Genomic DNA, 20189 nt, shown 5'->3' with positions numbered 1-20189 from the left:
TTGCCTTACTATATTTTGTAATTGAACATATATTGTGTATGTATATATATTAATGAAAAAACATGATTTATATCAAAATATGAACAGTACAAAACATCATGCACTATACCTCATGATCTTGTAGCTGCACATAAAATAGACACGCACACGAGTAAATACATTGATGCAAACCATGGCCTATATAATGGCTTCTAGTTTATCTCTCTTATCTCTTGCATTCACTTAAGGCTACAGTTAATATTCAAGCCAGAAACATTGATTTTACGGCATGTCTTATACTGTCTTGCTATTCTGAAATACATGAATTTATGCAATCAAAGTTAACACAAAAATTCTCTAAATTAATGAATTTGAATTTACTTGAAGAAAATAAGGAATAGGTGGGGGGGTGCATGCTGTTTTCTTAAAACAATATATATGCCTTATTTCTACTATAGTTAGAAACCAATTACGAGACAAACATTGGCAGTGGCATTGTAACTTTATTATTTTTCCAAGGTCTCTGTGAGATTTCCAATCATTTAGCTTCGTCGAGCAGTGCTTATGGAAAGTAAGGCGCCACTTTTTGTCTGTACTGTTTGACTTTGCTATGTGGTTCGAAGTGTTAGCAGGTATGTTGGGATATCTAATAACGTTGCAGTGTTATTTTCATTGCTGTTTCTATAAGAGCAGCTTGCTTTGGCTATATGCCTTAGCTCTAAAAGTGTTTAAACCAGATTTTCAAAGAAAAAAATGTACTCCTGCAGCTGTTTTTATAAGAGCAGCTTGCTTTGGCTATATATGCCTTGGCTTTGAAAGTATTAGTCCAGTTTCTCTGGAAAAAAAATCATGGTGCTGTTTCTATAAGGGCGGCTTGCTTTGGGAATATCCCTTGCATGGTTCAAAAAATGTTGACTGAATTTTTTCAAAAAAAAATATTTACACTTGATGCTGCACTTGGTTTCGACAGTTTGTTGCTTTGGCTATATGCCTCAGCCTCAAGCCAATTTCTTGTGGTATTTTTTTCCAAACCTTGTTTCTATACATGTATACAATGGCAGCATGCTCTGGCTATATGCCTCAGCTCTGAAATGTGCAATGACGTTTTCAAGGACAATTGTGTATGCCTTCATGCTGTTTCTATAAGGGCTCATGAAATATCTTCAAGTTAACTCGATCCTTGCAATACGTGTGAACAGTTCGACAGCTTAAAACGAAACTGTTAGGAACACTGCCTATGATTTGTCAGCAGAATAATTTTAGTTTTTGGACGAACGTAAATAAGTGCTCTGAACTCAGGCATTTTTGTGTATATTAATATATTAGGTCCTCGTTCTCATTTAAGCTTTATTCAGTACTCTACCATAGTTAGTGAGTTAAGTCTATAAAGAGCAAAAAACACACGATGACTTAGAAACACTTAGCTACTTACATGAATGCATGTTTTACCGATCAGTCTTAGCATTAAGAAACGCAACAGCACACTGTAAAAAGCCACACATGCACAATTTATAACAATTTATACAAATTTAAATGTCATGATCTTAAACGCACCTACTTTGTAACCGGTTTTATAGATATAATAGTTTAATGTCTTCGTATATTAGTGATGTACTATATGTAAAGAAAACACACACGCTTTGTAATACATGCTTAGTGAAGTATTAATAAAAATAGGACCAAAATTGTCCGTCTCCTCTCTCTTGATTTCAATATCTTTAACACACACACACTTTGTTGTAATACATGACTTTGTTTTAATAAAATCTCAAACTTGTGTATTTTGTGTTTTATTTCCGGTGTTCGGTGAGGGTTTTTCTCCAGGCACTCTGGTTTCCCTCGTAAAAAAACAGTGTCCGTGTGTTCGGAACCGTGTTTACGGTTGGTTTTCCATACAAAAATTGAACTTTTCTCGAGTAAAATTGCATGAAAGCTAAACATTTCTGTTGACAATTTATATCCGCATAATTGGTATGTCTCGTTATACTCGATAAAAAGTTTAGAATATTTTCGCAACCCAGTAGACTTTAATGTCTGACGTAAAACGCCCTCAGAATAGAAAACATAATGGTCTAACGGAAGCTGACTTGTACACACGGTTACTGGGTTCAATTCCCGGAACACTGTTCCTTGTCGCGATGAATTTCATGTTCTTCAATTAAAGCATGCAAAGCTTCGTCTTTAGACTATAATTTCAATTGACGAGTTGTTGATGAGCACTTTAATGATTTTGAAAGACGTGATACAGCCAAATTGAAATGCAATACTTCCTCATTCTGGTGCTTATAAAAGAACGACCACATTCGCCAGATACGTGACTTTAAACGTGTGATATGTGTTCTTCAAGACTTCAAGATGTTCTCTTAATCACCACCTCATCCGTATCATTTGGCTAATTCTCAAGATTAAGACGAGATAGTTGAATATCAATGAGATCGAAGAGACAATCCGGCTACAAAGTGATGCTGAAGATTCCTTAGCGACAAAATGATGCGAGCTTGTTAAATCCTTACCTTACCTCCTGAACCTACTGTGAAGGGGCTTCCTTCTAGAGCCAGCGCCTGATGCACTGAGATTACATTTTAACTTTATTAAATAAATATTCTTTTTAGTCCGTTTTGTCAGATCAAATTTTGTCTTTATTTATTTTGTCAACTATGACCGCAGGAAAACTGGACGGCAATTGTGATTATTTAAACTGATATTTGTACTGGTATATATGGCATCTTATTTTCTTATGTTCACGATCTCTGTTGCTGCCATGCTAGTCTTCCTGGACGAAATCTGTCATGCAGCCCAAGTCAATTCTGAAGAGTTTAGGATATGTCTGGATATCATGGTACAATAACACAGACCTTTCAACAGAACATGCAGTGTTTTATTAGTGTAAGATAAGTTCGAGACGTGAGAAGTGTTTGTGGTCATAGTATAAGAGTGTCGTAAACTCGCCTCCAAATCAGTATTTTGAACACTCACAATTGCAAATAATGAGGATTAATGAGGATTTTTCTGAACTATATGACAGAGCTTTCTGACAATTTTAAGATGTGCGATCATTATTTATCAATACTTCAGTATTCGAAGTTATTCTTTTCTAATAGTTTAAGATTCGTCCGTCTCATCTTTTAGGTAATGAAGTAATTGAACAGAATAAATTCGTACTTCGTTACATCTCTTTTAATACCTCAGTCATTCAATGTTTGTTTTTAGGTAACATGGATAACACGGAGTCGGAGTTCCGGAGTCACAAATTATGAAATATGTCAATTACGGAGTCTGACGTAATAATATTGGAAAACACGGAGTCACAAATTATGGAAAACACGGAGTCTGTTAAAAATATGAAAAACACGGAGTATAAGTGTTTGGAAGTCTGCGCATGCCAAGCTCAGTGGTCAATGACTCAACGTGAATTATGCAAATTTGATAGCGTGTTTTAAACTGAACATGGCGTCAAATTCGCGTAACGTTTTTGCTATTCCGCAAATGGTAAATAAACGACCGAAAAACTTATCCTTAAACATAAAAAATATTCCTCAATTTAAATGGGAGGATATTGTAGACAAAGAGGAAATTGGATGTGGCAGTTTTGGTGTGATTTAAGGTGATATAAGGACACGTAATGTAGTTAGCTACAACAATAATTCTATGACTTTGAGCAAGAGGCATTATAGCTATAATTTTTTGTTATCGTGTATTCTTGCTTTTATACTATTACTGCGGTATAAAAAATTAGTATATAAACTTATGAGCGATCCTTCATTTATGAATATATGTATAATTTACGTTGACTCCGTGTATTCCAAACATTTATACTCCGTGTTTTCCATGTTTTTGGCGCCCCTACGTGTTTTCCATAATTTGTGACCCCGTGTTTTCCAATATCATTACGTCAAACTCCGTAATTTTGACTCCGGGACTCCGGCTCCGAAACTCCAGCTCCGGAACTCCGACTACGTGTTATCCACCACTCGAATAACCGGCCCCTGGTTAATTATTACACCCGATTCCGTGAATATGTGCAAGACGACTGAAGACTCACTGAGGCTAATCGGCTTGCCGTGCATGTCAGCAGCATGTGCATAAACTAAAGTAAATATATAGTAATAATTTTATTTTATACACACAGATCTACATTTTCTGAGATTTTGGGAAACCGCGTAATTTATTGCTGGTGAACATGTACATGGCAGCTTGGATCTTGAACTTTACATTGTATTGTATATATATTCAGTGTTCGGTCGTAAAAAGTGTGTTTTGTGACGAATGGTCGTACGGGAATACCAAAAGGTGGAAAGAGTTGTGGAAAGACTGTGGGGGAAAGCATCAAAGTCCTGTCAATATCATAGATGCTGAAGCAGTAACTTTGAGAAAGAGAATTGCACTCACTTTTAACAATTTTAGTACATCGCTAAGTGCTAGTTTGGTAAATAATGGCAAGACTGCAAAACTTACACTGCTTTCTAAAAGCAAATTGTCAGTGTCTGGCAACAGATTGTATATAAAAAGTTTGTATACACTAGATGAAGTACACTTTCACTGGAACGATAATCTACACTCTGGCTCAGAACACAAAATAGATGGCAAAAGTTCATCTTTAGAAGTACATATGGTTCATTATAAAATGGATTATGCAAGTTTTAAAACTGCTAGAACCAAACCTGACGGTGTTTTAGTTTTATCCATATTAGTTGATGTTTCAACAAATGTTTCCCAAAACTCATTCTGGAAGGAAATTACAGATGGTGTAACAATGGTGATGGATCCAGGTTCAAAAACACAACTTCAAAATGTCAGGTTTAGTGACTTTTTGCCTCGTAATACAGATGATTTTTACTTCTACAAAGGTTCTTTCACTACACCACCTTGTTTTGAGACTGTCACATGGATTTTGTTTAAAGAAAAACTTCTAATTCCAGAGGAGTATCTACAGAAATTTTGGGATTTAAAAACAAATGGTAGTGCTGGTCAGGAGTTGCTTACTTCAAATATCAGACCAGTTAGGCCTTTAAACTCAAGGACAGTTCTGAAGACATTTCAATGTGAGTATAATGGTATATTTTAAAAGTAATATTGATGAAATATATTATATAATACCCCATTTTAAATTTAGATTTTAATTTAATACAGTTTATTAAATTGGTTGGTAATGATCATGTGATATTGAATAGAATTAAGTCCCATTTCCCAAGAGTGCAATACCTGGGTGTCATTCTTATCAATGTAATGTTAACATCATTTTAAATTAGCAAAATTTAGCAAACACATTGTGATTTCTAAGATGTTTTGCCATGGTATGATATGGTATGTGTGATATTATATATGTGCCCATGTATGATTGTGCTTATGCTAATATATTGTATATAAATACAATATTGTTATGATTTTGAATATGTTGTTTTCTATTTTGTATCAGCCCATGCTGGTGAGGATGAAAAGAAACATGTGTATGAGAAAGTTGTTAATGGCGTGGAAGTGATTGGTATTCTACAATTTTACCAGTGCAATGTCCCATTTTCAGTCAGTCTGTCTGTCATAATTCCTTCATCAGATGTTTCATGGAGAAGTGAGAATATCACATTGGATATACAATGGCCAGGACTTCTGCTTGGTATGAACTCTTAAAATTGCAGTCTTTATGAAATCATTTTATTGTTGGGGGACAGCTAGTTTAAGAAAACAAATCTGACCAATAATTTGTAGGTGAAACAGAAGTCTTCCAGTTTTTCTCATACCTGTTTCCTAATACCCTAGGGGAGAGCTTCCAATTTCTTTCTAAACATTCCAACCTCTCTGAACATTTGAGCCAGCATCTTGTGTGACACAGATTTTCAAAAATGCAAGTCTACAGTATTTAACAGTTATTCTGCGAACTTGAGTCGTATATGAGCTGATAGCCGATGAGGCGTGTATCGCCAAGTTGGCTATCGGCCATATACGACGAGAGTGAGCAGAATACCTGTTTTATTAAATACACAAACTTTGTTGCCCTTTCGGTGCATTTTGTTGTGCTATTATCAACTAAAGCTTGGATTTCTATTTCACTCAACTCCCCAAATCTTTCAGCCATTTTGTTTACTTTCTCTACTAGACAGGTATGAGCTAATATCTGCCTAGTAGCCAACCAATGAAATTGCAGCATACCTCATATCTGGCACTTGTGTATATAATAATAAATATTAGCCGGCCCTGTTGAAATAATTAATAATAATGTGATTTCGTTTATATTTTACAAAAATATTTGGTTTGTTTTTTCAATCTACTGCATTTGTTTAAATTCTGTCAAAATGAACTATTTTCACATTTTATCATTACAGATGCTGCAAAATCATATAGGATTACTCTTGAAATGCACGATCATCCAGAAGGCAAATATAGGAATAATGTACACCTGGATGTAAGTGATACCAATTATCTTGTTAATTAATAATGGGCCTGATTCATGGCTTTAAATTGCATTGAGCATCAAACCCTGTTTGGCAAAATATGTATGCTAATCAACCCTAATTCCTTTACTTACACCTTATCCCCTTCAAAAAGGAGAGGATTTGTAAACCATGTCCCATTAATCCTGGACTGTTTTTTTTTTTAATTTAAGGTACAGTTGAATGGTGTTAAAATAATTAATAGCTACTATCACTTGAGCAAAAGTTGCTTGCAAGGTCTGTTTATCTTTTCCATTTGTTTTATGCCAAGCGATTATAATTGAACTATAATCAAAATAAGAGTTTGAAAAGGTCAGTTTTTCTCACAGTTTTACAGTTTTAGCCATTAATTTTATGTAATTCCAGACTCCTGCTCCTGGGCACCCGTTGGAAAGAGTAAGACTTGTACTCGCCGATTAATTGATACGGATGAAGAGTTACAATTTACATTAACCAGGCAGCAACAATGTCGCAATGTATATAGTATTACAATAAAAAAATATGATAGCGTCGTCTTTAAGACGGAGATGAAACCAAAAACCCGAGTGAAAGTCAAACCACACGCAGTTGACCAACGACTGAACGAGATTTTTAGTCGATGGTATTTTATACTTGATGAAGCTTATGCCAATGATAGCACCATTCACGCAATGGTAAGCTCAATCGTCGTTACTAGTAGATCATTCATAAACTAAGCTTGTCTAGATAATGATTTTCGAAATTGTTGGTTTTTAATATATTGTGTATATATTGACAGCTTTCTGTAGATCTTCCAAATTCAATTCTCAGCCGTAAAGGAATTTTGGTGGAAGGTGTATATCAGAATGGGGCAAACTGCGAGTCTGGTAAGTTATGCAAGTTCACATAGCATATAGCTACCATATGACGCCGGATAACAGTTTAACCTAACATGTTACCTATGGTTTGGACATGAATTCTACTCATACTGTATAGTGTGCTCGTTTAAGAACATTAAGCTAGCTACGTATCTGTATAGATTAAATGTCTGGTTATCCATCCAGCTAAATCTGCACTCAATCCTGGTTTCAGTCACATGCACTTCTTTGTTTTTGGGCTCCTTTATGGAGTCACAGTCCTCCCATATACAGATCAATATTTATATAATAACGTAAAGAATTCAAGCAATTTCATTGGTCGAGAGCCATGATCTATAAGAGGACAGACGCACGGAATGACGTCACAGCAATTTTCTTGTTTTTAAATTGCAAACAAATAATTCAATTAATTTTGGATTTTTTTCAGTTTTATTATATAAAACAAATAGATTACAATGAACCGTTGTCTGTTCAGTTATAGATACACGGTATGACGTCATATGTGATAAGAACAAAAGAGTGCCCCGGCGGCTCGTGGCCACTTTTTTTGTTCTTATCACATATGACGTCATACCGTGTATCTATAACTGAACAGACAACGGTTCATTGTAATCTATTTGTTAAATAGAACATTATTGTACGGGATGCTAGGCCCGATTAAACGTCAACTCATTCAATAAGGTTTTTATTATTTCATTCGCATTTGCCATTTTGGCTTTCGTCTTTCCGTCTCAAAACTGGGATAGTCGGTTAAAAAAGGTGTTTACAATATAGTCAATACGGTTATTCGCAGACTACGCGTTATCATGACATTTTCAGTTTATAAAATTCACCACCTACTTAATCTCTTTTTACGACCAATGGCTAAGATCTCGCGTTCGCGAACAACTTCGCTGGACTAAATAGTCTCCATGTTTAATCAGCTCTTTTTTTGACCATCATATCAGTCATGACAATAAAATCATGACATAAAGTGCTACCTTCGCACTATAATACTTACGGGAACAACTACATAGACGATGAAAACTTGTTGTGACTTAAATGATGGGCATGGACCCAAAAGAACTTTGATAAAGATTTACGAAGAAGATGGAGATATTTAAATTTTACATCAAATCATGGAAAGCAACCAGCCATTAAAAAGAGCTAAAAACGATTAAGAATAATATATTTTTTGGAAAAAAATTAGCCTTCTCTATAGCATTGCGATAGCATGCATTCTGGTTAGTGTGCCTCCGCCATCTTTGTTGTCAGCAGTATACCCAGTTAGGAGGAATTTTTTCATGCATGAGTTAAAACAACTGTTGTTTTTATTTCCACATCTAGGCACACCAAGTCATATAAAGTTAATTGTTGGAATTGCAGTTGGCTTGTTCATAATCATTGCTGTTATCGTTCTTACACTTTATTTGGCGTTCAAAAATATTATAAAGAGTTCGAAACCAAACATGTTAGTTCAAGAGGATGAACTGGATACTGCTGTTTAAATAGTCAAACTTACATAAACTATTTTCTCGACGCGACGTTGTTTGAATACATTTGTGGGGGTTTTTCTGTGCTAAAATGGTCTTGGTTTACGATACAGACTCTAGCCTGTAGAATGTTCGAAAAGATGACTTAGAAATGATACTATAGTCGTAATGCATGTGTTTGTAAATTGCAGAAGCAGACGTTTCGCGAAGGTTTATATACATATATATTCTATATTTATTAAGATATGATTGCATTGAATGGTCATAGTTAAAACGTCAAACAATTCCAAGTTTGTATGCATTAGAAATTATTTATATTTCTTTCTTTCTATGCACATTTAAGAGTATAGCAAAAATCCCTCAGTGCGAAATGTTTTTCTGTTTTGTTCAAAATTACAGGAGCTTATATAGACATCATAATGGTCGTTTTGTCAAAAAAATATTAGGTCATTATAGCCAAACGTTTTGTCCCCCTGAAAGACAGACTTCCACATATTATTTAGAGAGAAGTCGATTTTGATTTTTTTTTTTCAGATTATTTTTACGATTTTTTACGAGTCATACTCTCACACTCTTATTGCGGAAAGCTTGAAACTTTGCAGCACTGTTCAGGCTGGTGGGGGGTGGGGTGGGGTGGGTTAATGGTGATGTGTAACCATTTGTTTACCAATAAAGCTAAAGTAAAGAATGCATGTATGATAGTGAACGCCGTTATGCTTAAAGTGTCTTTGAAACGAAATTTCAGCCAATTAAGGGTATTTAAAAATTTGTTTAAAATATAAATATTATTTGAATTATTTATAATTCAAGTGCCAAGAGGTTGTCGAAAGCGCAGTAAAGACATCAAGTTGACATGCTTTTGACTTTCAATATATTTAACCAAATCTCATTCCAGTGGTCTGGAACGCCTGGTAAACACCAGTGTTTGCAATCCGTAGACCCTGCTGTTTCGGTTTGACTCGATGGATGCGCATCTTGACGGTAGCTGCTCATTTCAGTGATGTCAAATAACGTAATGTTAGATGACGTATCGGCAATACAGTCTATGACTGCTTGTTCAATAAACAAAGAAACAGCGTTGGCTAAGGAATGACTGCTTGGAGTCGAACGTCTGCATTGTCCGCCAGTATTCCATTCGCCTCCAAAGAAATGGCTCACCTGAAATTTAGGAAAGACAATCGTTAAATTTAGGGCAGACAAAAATTCAAACAGCGATATTGCTAGCTGTTTCGCAATAGGTTGTTTGAAGACAATATGTTTCAAAATGAATATGTTTGAGATCACCTTATTATAGAGATTACAGAAACGAATTTTAGTGTCAAAGGAACGTTCATTATTTGTCTTATTGCATATGTCATGCGATAACGCATAATTATGCCTATGTGTGGCCATGCAGGGGTACATGCAGTTAGGGTAACTGAACCAGTGAACAAAAACATTGTCACGATATGCTTTTCTTATATACGTTTTGACGCATGCCTGGAAAACGATTATCCTGCATGGCTGGGATAGAATTACACGATAGTATTTCATAATCGTTGCAGCTAGCGGTATCCAGTAATAAATGAAACGATCCCGTCTCCAGGTGAGTTCTTGCTTGGTGAGTGTACGCTCGAGTACAGTAAAAATAGCGGACGTATACTAATATAAACCTTATAATACCTCAGAACACCTCCAGAATAGTTGTTTTCCCTGAAACTCGGCTCTTGCTAAATGGTTCATCACTGTGTTTAGTGCTGTATGGAAAATGTATTGTGATTTTGTGTACGTGCTATCCTCTCCGGAACTGGCTTGTCTCATTTGCAGATCATGTTCCCACCATCCTCCAGTAGCGAACATTAAAATGTCAAATTCACTTGCACGAGTTGCCCAGGTTGGATCAACGGTCATTATGTCTAAACAAGGTGCTTTTGCTAATTTCACTGTCGTATCGCTGTCACAATCTTGTCTTGCCTGTCTTACCAGGTAGTTTGACTTTATGAATTCGATAATGACATTAAATTCCGGATATCTGAAAGAAAGTTAGCATACATAGCTTGAACATTGAGTTCTATGCATGATGCGTCCATCTTTAAGGATATATACTAAACCATTTTCAGAAGCTACATTGCGAATACCTATATCTGTACATGTGTTCTTCGACCATTTCCTTTTTAAACGGTACATAAAGCAAACACGCCAGAGATTGGAACATATTTCTTGTCAAAGAATCTCCGATGAATGCGATTTTCTTGTTTTGTACTAGAGTCAAAAATCGTCTTCTCGTGAATGATATCCTGCTAGCCTCACAGTTCTCGTCATTTAAAACCCATCGATAACCAAGGTGAGTAACATTTACTTGATTTCTTTTGCAGTTTTGTCTATGATCTACCAAACAATGCCGATATCCAGCCAGAGCACCTTCACCATAAACTATATTTTTATCTCTCACCCACCTGCCGGACGTCCAGTCACAGTTACGATCAACCTCTGAAATGTAAAAACTACTTAAAGTTCCCTGATGTAATATGTGGGGAGAGGCTTAGACGCACTAGAGTAAATCAATTAAAACGCTAAGGATTCAGTGATTTATCACATTAAAGCTATTGGAGAGGCATTCTCTCGAAAACATTAAGGCCCGTTTCAGACGTCGAACTTTTCATCTGTCGAACCTAATGTTCATGAACTAAACGGTCTTTGTTTAAGTTCATTTGCATTCGATTCGGCAAATGAAAAGTTCGACGTTTGAAACAGCCCTTTAGATAAAGCAGGAATTTCCGATCACAAATGATCACCCATCACAATTGATCACCAATCACAAATGATAACTTGTTTAGCAGGTCAGATCAAAATAGTTTTTGATTAAAGGGTCTGTTACACGATGCAGTTTTTCTTGCAAGGTTCAACGTAATTCTATTTTACAGATGTAAATTAGTGAAGAATTGCCCGTATACAAACGAAATGTGTACAAAATGTGTACGAAACGTCGAGGGAGTGTAATAAACAAATCTCTCAAAAGTAAATTATCTTGCATTGCAAATTTTGCATCGTGTAACAAGGCCTTGACTTGAATTCCTAACTTTTTTGCACATACCTAATTGTCTTCTTAATCTTTTCAATGAACTTCTCAAGGCAGCAGACAGTATACCAATGGCTTCTTTCTGCTGCTCTTCCACACTACGAGGTATTCCTTCCCCTGAAAAAAACTTAGTCAAGGGCGTGGCTGGAGATGATGTAAGGGGCTCTAGAAATGCGAAAACAAGCATTAATTTTCTTTCCAAAGCACGATGTGCATGGTGTTCGGTACCCTGGACTTAGATGACTCGTACTAAAACAACTTAATAGAATAATAGGACTGAAAATGTTTTTACCTGGACAAAGAATACTCAGGTACGAGATGTTTCCGTAAAGAATAACACATTTTGCATCCGTTGAAAAACGTTTTTGTTTCGCAACAATGATGCGACGGATAAATATGCAAAACTGCGTGGAAACACAATTTTTTTTACTTGCAACGACTGCACTGCCACTGGGTTATATAGTTTAAAGATAAATGTCTGGCAAGGGCGGAGATATAAAATACATGACTTATTGCTCCGGTAAAAACGTTGAAATTTGTGTATTTTTGTTGTTTTTATTTTTTTTATTGCGTATATTCGTCGTCATGAATGTGATATATCACTGTTTAAAATTGTCGTCGAAGCACGTGTTAACACGTCGTCTATTTGAACATAAAAGCGATCAAGCAACACTAACATGAACCGTCCAGCCATGGCATATATATACACTGGCGGTCAAAAAGAACTGCTCAAAACAAGTTAAAGTGCTCTCAAATGAACGTAACTGTCCCTCTAACAATATATACGAGTAGATTACATGCTAAGCTATATGAAATACGAACATTTTGTTGACCCTCCTTTGGCCTTATAATTGATGACGGCCTTACACCGGCGTGGCATACTTTTTGTTAAGGTGGTAATCGTGAGCGGTCAAAAGAAATTCATCCTATGGGCAGTCTTTACAGCAACCTATAAATCATGGACGCTTTATGAATTAATTCCTTTCTTGCACTATTCCATTTACATTGTCCCACAGATTTTCAATAGGGTTAAGGTATTTTGACTGTGCAGGCCAATCCATTTCTGTCACTCCCTCTTCCTGAAACCATTGTTTGACTATATCTTGGAAGTGTGGCAGGTTGCATTACATTACTGAAATACTGCTTGGAATAAGAGAACTATCAAAAATGCCTATGAAGCTTTCTCCTATATTCGCTTCTTCTTTATGAATTTGTATCTAAACAGTTCTTTTTGACCTCTAATGTACAATAAAAGATTGATTGTTACGATTCTTGTTACATACGACGATAGCATTATTTGAGCAGTTCTTTTTGCCCGCCAGTGTACATTAGTCCGAGAATAGTCAACACACATTACATGCTATTAAATGTTATATCCTATATATGCTAATAAATGTGAAGAAACGTTTTAATATAAACAAGAATTCTAAAGTTGTATGAAGTGAAATTCACGTGTAAACAAACGGTTTGTTTACATTTTGAACTTCTATATATTTAAACTGAAAATATGCATGGATGCGCTGCCTGATTATCCAACTGCATTAGGTTAGCTAAAGTTCCTATACGCTTCTAAATGAATATGAACTAGTGTTTTTGGTCAGAATCATGGCAATTGCTATTGGCAAGAGTGGTACGCTTGCCCGAGTGATGAAGCAGGCGTTTTTTTTAGTTTGATTCGGGAATATATTGTCTTTATTGATTTCGTTTTTGTTGTTAAAAACGACTTATATACCTCGAAATAATGATCGGGAATTTCTTTTTACCCGTGCAGACTTCAGAATATGTTTCTTCACAAGAATCACTAGTAAAGTCGAGACGAATAGAAAAATACAACCCTACAAAGAAATATAAAGCAAACATGACATTTAAAGACTGTACTTATGGCTATATGCTCTGTAAAAAGACTGTATACGTATAGATTGTTTGATGTCAATTTTCGTGCACGGTCGATATGGTTGTACGTATTATAGTAATACAATTCACCTTATGGGTCTTGTTGATCTTCATCGTCTATGGAATTAATTTGGTTTTATTTAACATGATAGCACTCCATGTTCTTTATCTATTCTTGGAAAAGAGTTCAAATGATCAATCAACAACATGTGGTATAAGTAGCCGTGTAATCGATTCCAACGAATATTCGAAATGCAACTGATGATTCAAATCATTCAATAGGATTAAGTGGTGCAATATATGTATGTTCTGATTGGTATGGAATCAGAAATAGTTACAATTTATCAAGATATGCGGGCTGCTGCATACACCCCCTATATATATGTTTTATTTTGCTGTCACCCTGATGAAGATATTTGATTGCATGAATACAATTAATTCTTATGAAACTGGAATTGTATCCATGATACAAGAACCGTGTTTTGTAAACTTGTCTAGCCCCAATCTTTTGTACAAGACGAAATGATCGAATTGCCACTGCAGGTCAGAAACATTATACTTACGCTATGTCAAAGCAAATCCAATCAATTATTCGCTGGATATGATCACAGTTCTGTTTTTTTAACAGCTATCCTTTACACTTTCATCATTAAATAACTTACACCACGGCAAAACGTCGCATATGGTGCATACACGCTGGCATTTGCTGAAAGTTACTTCACATTTTTCGTTAAGTCTATAACGGGGGAATAGACGCCACCAGCTACGAAACAAAAGCACCGGCAAGTGGAAGATTCAGGCCACTAGCATTGCACACCAATAACTGTTACGATTACCATTGCATAGAAATTAAAAAACCCGGCGCCGGTTGTAGGAAAGCCGGATAGCGCTATCCACCGGATAGTGATTTTTAAAAAGAAAGCGCCGCCCGGTGTCAATGAAAAAGACAATTAAAACACTGCGCCTCTCAAATCTTCATTGGCTCAAAAGTTCAATCGGTGTAATGGCGGTTAACAAAAACCCGTAATGAGAATTTAGTCGATGGAGTCACTCCTTTTGCAGTGATTCCGCATGTGTTAGATTATTTGGCCTGTGTTCATGAATTAAAATACCCGGTAGTCATTGCTGTATCTTAAATGTCACGCATGAAGACATTTGTCGCGAGTGAATGAAAAACCAGACATATAAAGACCACAATTTGTTCTTCAGATCAGTTTGTGTATGTTTTTAATTCGTAAACTAAAGTCTTAATATCTTAGCTATTCAATTTATCTTCAAAAATAGCTATAGTTAGCATAACCGTCATTCCTAGCAATATACCGACACTATGAAGAACTGGCATGAGCCACTTGTTTCTTCTTCCAGGTCTTGCGCTTAATATTCCAGGCAACTATAGATAAGAAATCATGAATATAACAAAAAGGTTTCCAGATCATTTCTTAAAGGTCGATCCCATCTATTATATCGCCGCTTTTATATTTCATTTGACTACTTCTTTATGACATTAAAAAAGCAACGAGGAATATTTTCTCTTGCTGATTTACTGAAGCAAACTTAGCAACTTCTTATATCCAAGATATTTGCGAAACAAGAACTTTTCAACTAAAATTTTATTTGCGAAGGGAAGAGGGAGTGTTATCGGTATAACGCAAAGCTGCATGTGCATAGTAACGTTGGCAAGTTGGATCTGCAACAAGCGTTATACGTAAAAGCAAGTTAAATAATACAAATGAAGGTATAGGTGGTTGCATCAAGGAATGCATACTGAATGGTAATGAAGATATTGCTGTCGATGATCATAATGGTTATCTTAAAGCCTGGTCCTCATGTGTTGCCGACGGTCGGTGATAGCTATTGTCGGATCATTGATGAACAAAGATCATGCTTTGTTATTTTGAACAAATTTTCGTCGTCCCCAGCGCTCCACATGCAAACAATGCGTCGCCGACTGTTGGTGACATATGAGAACCAGGCTTTATACTAGTAATGGAAATAACGTACCAATTCGGTTAGGGATATAAATAGAAATATGGCTGCTGATATTGCGAAAATAACACGCGTTAAATCCATAAGTCGACTCAACGTAGCTCCGATAATCATTCCTATGTACATTGGAACCATCACGACTGTGAGTAGGAGAAGTGATGTTGTGTAAGTTAAACCAGTGCTAACCATAACAGCAAGATCTCCTAAAAATCAAACAAGTAATCACACCACAATCAGTGGCGAAGTCAGCTCGATAATTTGGAAATAGAGTTCCACTTGGAGAGAAATAGTCCGCCTTGCGAAAAATATTTGCATGTTTTCTTTTGAATCGAGAGTTCAGCTAATTCATGTCATGCAGTCAAGCTTTCGAAGAAAACATGCAAGTATTTCGCTGGAAACCAGTCCTTACCAACGCAATGCGGCACTTCATGGCACACGATTGCCATTGTCGTACCCAGACCTCCATAAAATGATTTAGCATAGGCTCCACCAATGGCTATCCCGTCAGTAAAGGAGTGAACGGCGTCGCCTGCGGAGGAATCGAATGAATGTTGTCGTCATTTTGTTTAGTTTCCCACTTGCCAAAAAAAAGCGATCGTATGATCGTGTATCTTGACTTTATTTATGGGTGGGGATTCACAACAACAATTGTTCAATTGATGCATGCATGTAGCTATATTAGTATATATATATTGTCAGTTGAAACCTAATTCCTAAGAGTTATGTCGTGCCCGAACAATAGTCATGCACATTTCTTCACTATAGTTAAAAACCATTCAACCAACCTATGACAATCATCCATATTATTGGTGCATAATGATTTGTATCCTTTTTGCTATCCTCGGGAATTAATTCTTTGTAATTCATCTCGACGTTTTCTTTATCAAAATTGTCCTCACTGACACTGATCACTTTTTCTCGTTTTATCGACTCCGGCAAATGCGAATGCGAATGCGAATGAGAGTATTCTGCTTTTGCCTATACAAGTGTGATATTTATTGGTTAGACTGCTCTAAATGGTCAGATCAGACCACAAATCACTTTTCGTTGAAACATTTACTGGGGGGTTTTTGTTTGAAATTATTACCATACAATTTTCACTGAACAAGTGAATAAGGTAAAATGCATAGATGGTGCAGGCAATAGGCAATGAGTTCCATAATATGACGTCTTTATGATGAACATTTAGACCATCTTTAGTACTGTTTGACTTGTTTTGAATGTTTTCCCTGTGAGATTCACCAAGGAAAACCTAAACAAGACATTTGTAAGGTATTAACTGTAATAAGAAAGTCATGGAATGTGAGGCCTGCAGTTGTGGAGGCGATGGCTATCGTTGGTACACCATACAAAAAATAAAAATAAACAACCATCCGTTGTTTCCATGCGTACATGCCCCGACAAAAGAAGTGGGAATGAATTGTTTTTCGTCACCGGCCAATGACGATGCATCGCCGACGATTAGGAACATGCATGGAAATTATATGTGAAATTGAAAATTAAGTTCGCATAGGGCCTATAACGGTTGGCCTATAACCCCTGTGGATAGTTTTAAAATCGTCCTGCATGACATGCAAATATTTGTTACCAATCCAATTTTTTACCATTAACTTACGTGAGGCAGCAAATGAAAGATGGCGTCTCCGCTTAAACATCCGACAGACAAGGCAACCAAGAACGGTAGTAAGATTTGTTCGCGACCATTAGACAGAAATGGGCGTAAAACGATGGCACTTAACAGCGTCAAAAAAATGGAAATACTTGACGCTAATGCTCCATAGAAATAGACTACACAAAAAATATGTTATGAAATTTATTGGAATAAGGTTTATTGAATCATTTATAACACAATTATACCTATTTATAATCGGCATTGAAGGAAATTAACACAGGGAGGTACTGAGCGCGTAAGTTGGGCGGGGGTTTGGCGTGTGACACCTCCACTTGGACGGTATAAGTTTTGTATAGTGATTTGTAATAATTTAATGTAACAAGTCCAGTCTGCATGAACGTCTCCAATGAAATCCTTAACATCTGTCTACGCCCCTGCGTTGCAACACAATTGTGAGATATTTTCAGGGATGTAATTAACTTCGCGGGTAAATTATTAAAGAACACCCTCAATCGGAATGCCCTCGGTGCGGCCCTAAAGATAGCAACGCTGGGTCCAATCTTAAATATAGAATATCTGACATTACTATGACCATGCACTACCAAACTTTAACTATACCTTTAAAAAGCGTGCGAACCCCACTCCTCATAATCATCATCAGCTTGGACTGTAAAGGTCAAATTATCATTCATTTATGAATTGGACAGACACTTAAAATAAATTTGTTCGAGAGACCTGTTTTTATTCTTTATCCATACACATTATAGATCTGGAGGAGCCCTTGTAGACTGTCCAGACTATTGATACGGAAATTTATATATTAGTTAATATAATTTCGTTGAACATTCAATTATGCGAAAATTCAAGTCACAACTTTTGTCTTTCGTCAATTTTGTTATTATTTGTGGTCACCAGTTCTGAAACAGGTTGTTTATCGGACTCTTATGGTTTATAGCATTATAACAATAAGCGTGCACGTGTCTTGAGAGCTCTCACTCAATTTTTGTGTAATCGGTGAGATTTAAAATTTAAAAAAAAGTGGAAAATAGCAATATGAATGCAACCAAAACACGGCTAACTTTGATGCTCAAACGTGAATAAAAATACAAGCAATATGGTGGTTAATGAGTAGCGAAAAGTATGATTGTTGTCAATCGATATGCTTTGAAAGTCGCTTTTGTCTCGTTTGTCAGCGCTGTGGTAGCAACAATAACTGTGATCTTTGCATTACAAGGTATTGTTTTTCCAACTCTCGCAGATCAATTACATGCACGACAAACCTGATCGACTTTTTAGGGCCAGAGCTGACGACTTGCTGAGAGTACGTTGTGAGGCAGTAGCATTACACAGTTTTAGGAGCACGCTGTGTGCGTGCAAGGGCACCGTGGCCGGCTGAAAAATCTTGCTTGACAGACTGACAGTCCCTCGACGTATAACTACATGATTTCCAGTCTTTCTTACTTTAATTCTACATTAAATTAATCTTGCTTAAGCACTGAAATGTGTGCGAACGAAGTCGATGTGAGTATAATACTAGCGCTGTGTTTTGTAAATATGCTTCACAGGAGGAGCGTTCTGCAATATTGTGTCACCAATCATTCTTATATATACACCATTTAATATTTTAGGTTTATGCGAAACATATCGTGATCAACAGCCAATTTCACTACATGTTCAAAAACGAATTCTAAAAGACGATTCAACTGAGTCAGAGTGTGATGTTCTGTTTGTTGTAAAAGGGCAATCAAGACTTCGCGATAATGATCCTTACAAATCTGTTAAGATATACAACTGTTCAAAGGTTGGTACATACTCATTGCAGACACTGAATGACTATGAATGCATGTTTTACGCGATGCTGACAAATCCAAACTGCAAAGGATATCTGTTTCTTGGGAGGGAAATTAGACGTTGGAAGAGGACGGAAAATCTGTTACATAATGATTTGACTAGGATTTGGTATAAAGGTAAAACTAATACCAAACGACTTCAAGTGAAAATTGACAATAAAAATCTGTTGAAGTCAAAGCATGTAAGCACTTGCAGTATGGTTATAAAAGAACTTGCCTTGCTAAATATTGCTTTCAAAAATTCCGAAGAAAGCTCGAATGGTTCGTGGCAAAGACCCTGGAATGTTGAAATTGCGATGAATGCTTTATTGTGGAATGGAAAGGGCAAATTTGCTTGTTTTCGCAGAGAAGTAGAAACATTTTATGTCCCAGTAAAATATAGGGAGACGTTTCTAGGTGTTGCTAGCATCCTTAACAAGGTTAAGATGCCAGATGATGTTGGTGTACTGACGATATTGAAATCACTAGACTTGGAGAGAACTTTCTTAGCACCTACATATTAAAACAATTACGATTCGATGTAATTCAACTTCTGATTTTAGTGTTTAAAACAGCGGCAAACAAATTGATTTTCCGTATAAGGTAGCGATTATCCAAGAGAAACTTTAGGACCCAAACCCCTAGCTGTAAGATTTTAATATTGATCGTTATACTGTACAAGCCAAAAAAATATGGACGCTTTTAGGTATATACATTTCCATATCAGTTAAAGTTCGAATTGGAGGACTCCTATTAGTTTATCCGTAATGATGACTATTTTTGTTAACTATGATTGATGGAAACACTATCAAAGTCAACTAACATTTAAGCGAAGTACTCGAGAAATGAATGAACGGTCATTGAATCATGGACCTTTTATTTCCATTCGCATCATAGAACACGACAATTTACCATTTCATATATATATATTGAATGAATATGTGTTTTACTATGAGACGTTTAGATATATTTCAGACAGACGCGCGATATCAGTGATGAAAAGACAAACAGCAGCCGATATCTTCGGGAGGCTGCTTAAGGTAATGAAGCTGTGCGGTCACCTGTACATTGATTTCACCTCCTGTCGCGGCATTGATGC

At 36.3% G+C, this 20189-nt stretch overlaps 4 protein-coding genes across 6 annotated transcripts; 2 read left to right on the top strand and 2 right to left on the bottom strand.

Moving 5' to 3' along the window:
- Positions 1-4026: 4026 nt before the first annotated feature.
- LOC114524927 lies at positions 4027-8998 on the top strand. The gene is made up of 7 exons (XM_028546156.1): positions 4027-5021; positions 5396-5590; positions 6297-6376; positions 6578-6641; positions 6771-7057; positions 7162-7249; positions 8567-8998. The coding sequence occupies exons 1-7, from the start codon at positions 4160-4162 to the stop codon at positions 8725-8727; spliced, it is 1737 nt and encodes a 578-aa protein (XP_028401957.1). The 5' UTR covers positions 4027-4159; the 3' UTR covers positions 8728-8998.
- A 477-nt stretch (positions 8999-9475) lies between these two features.
- On the bottom strand, positions 9476-14413 carry LOC114524896 (protein trichome birefringence-like 6). Of its 2 annotated transcripts, none has more exons than XM_028546114.1 (7): positions 14227-14413; positions 13754-13832; positions 13503-13605; positions 11786-11935; positions 10830-11181; positions 10375-10723; positions 9476-9870 (listed from the first exon to the last, which is right to left on the bottom strand). In XM_028546114.1, the coding sequence occupies exons 2-7, from the start codon at positions 13775-13777 to the stop codon at positions 9556-9558; spliced, it is 1293 nt and encodes a 430-aa protein (XP_028401915.1). In that variant the 5' UTR covers positions 13778-13832; positions 14227-14413; the 3' UTR covers positions 9476-9555. The 2 variants fall into 2 exon arrangements, with proteins under 2 accessions (XP_028401915.1, XP_028401916.1); XM_028546115.1 differs by having other exon boundaries at positions 11786-11887.
- Positions 14414-14883: 470 nt separating this feature from the next.
- On the bottom strand, positions 14884-18133 carry LOC114524914 (zinc transporter ZIP10-like). Of its 2 annotated transcripts, XM_028546138.1 has the most exons (8): positions 17997-18133; positions 17880-17928; positions 17265-17437; positions 16737-16901; positions 16435-16627; positions 16059-16178; positions 15665-15852; positions 14884-15053 (listed from the first exon to the last, which is right to left on the bottom strand). In XM_028546138.1, the coding sequence occupies exons 2-8, from the start codon at positions 17917-17919 to the stop codon at positions 14919-14921; spliced, it is 1014 nt and encodes a 337-aa protein (XP_028401939.1). In that variant the 5' UTR covers positions 17920-17928; positions 17997-18133; the 3' UTR covers positions 14884-14918. The 2 variants fall into 2 exon arrangements, with proteins under 2 accessions (XP_028401939.1, XP_028401940.1); XM_028546139.1 differs by lacking the exon at positions 16737-16901 and having other exon boundaries at positions 17880-18133.
- Positions 18134-18233: 100 nt separating this feature from the next.
- Positions 18234-20063, top strand: LOC114524839. The gene is made up of 2 exons (XM_028546035.1): positions 18234-18495; positions 18890-20063. The coding sequence occupies exons 1-2, from the start codon at positions 18402-18404 to the stop codon at positions 19612-19614; spliced, it is 819 nt and encodes a 272-aa protein (XP_028401836.1). The 5' UTR covers positions 18234-18401; the 3' UTR covers positions 19615-20063.
- Positions 20064-20189: the final 126 nt, after the last annotated feature.

Source organism: Dendronephthya gigantea, unplaced genomic scaffold (assembly GCF_004324835.1).
Source record: "Dendronephthya gigantea isolate DGI-Jeju-01 unplaced genomic scaffold, DenGig_1.0 000032F, whole genome shotgun sequence".
NCBI lineage: Eukaryota > Metazoa > Cnidaria > Anthozoa > Malacalcyonacea > Nephtheidae > Dendronephthya > Dendronephthya gigantea.
This window is presented reverse-complemented; position numbering and strand designations above follow the sequence as displayed.

Bases quoted from the DNA above. Each gene is read 5' to 3' on its own strand.
- LOC114524927 (XM_028546156.1), top strand. From the start codon at position 4,160: ATGTACATGGCAGCTTGGATCTTGAACTTTACATTGTATTGTATATAT. The intron at 6,377-6,577 runs GTAAGTGATACC...TTTTAATTTAAG, and splicing joins GGAATAATGTACACCTGGAT to GTACAGTTGAATGGTGTTAA. The intron at 7,250-8,566 runs GTAAGTTATGCA...TTCCACATCTAG, and splicing joins TGGGGCAAACTGCGAGTCTG to GCACACCAAGTCATATAAAG.
- LOC114524839 (XM_028546035.1), top strand. From the start codon at position 18,402: ATGATTGTTGTCAATCGATATGCTTTGAAAGTCGCTTTTGTCTCGTTT. The intron at 18,496-18,889 runs GTATTGTTTTTC...TTAATATTTTAG, and splicing joins TGTGATCTTTGCATTACAAG to GTTTATGCGAAACATATCGT.
- LOC114524896 (XM_028546114.1), bottom strand. From the start codon at position 13,777: ATGAAGATCAACAAGACCCATAAG. The intron at 13,606-13,753 runs GTGAATTGTATT...ATTTCTTTGTAG, and splicing joins AGATCAACAAGACCCATAAG to GGTTGTATTTTTCTATTCGT. The intron at 11,182-11,785 runs GTATGTGCAAAA...TTTACATTTCAG, and splicing joins AAGATTAAGAAGACAATTAG to AGGTTGATCGTAACTGTGAC.
- LOC114524914 (XM_028546138.1), bottom strand. From the start codon at position 17,919: ATGATGATTATGAGGAGTGGGGTTCGCACGCTTTTTAAAG. The intron at 16,628-16,736 runs GTAATAATTTCA...ACACTTGTATAG, and splicing joins TGTTCAGTGAAAATTGTATG to GCAAAAGCAGAATACTCTCA. The intron at 15,853-16,058 runs GTAAGGACTGGT...TTTGATTTTTAG, and splicing joins TGAAGTGCCGCATTGCGTTG to GAGATCTTGCTGTTATGGTT.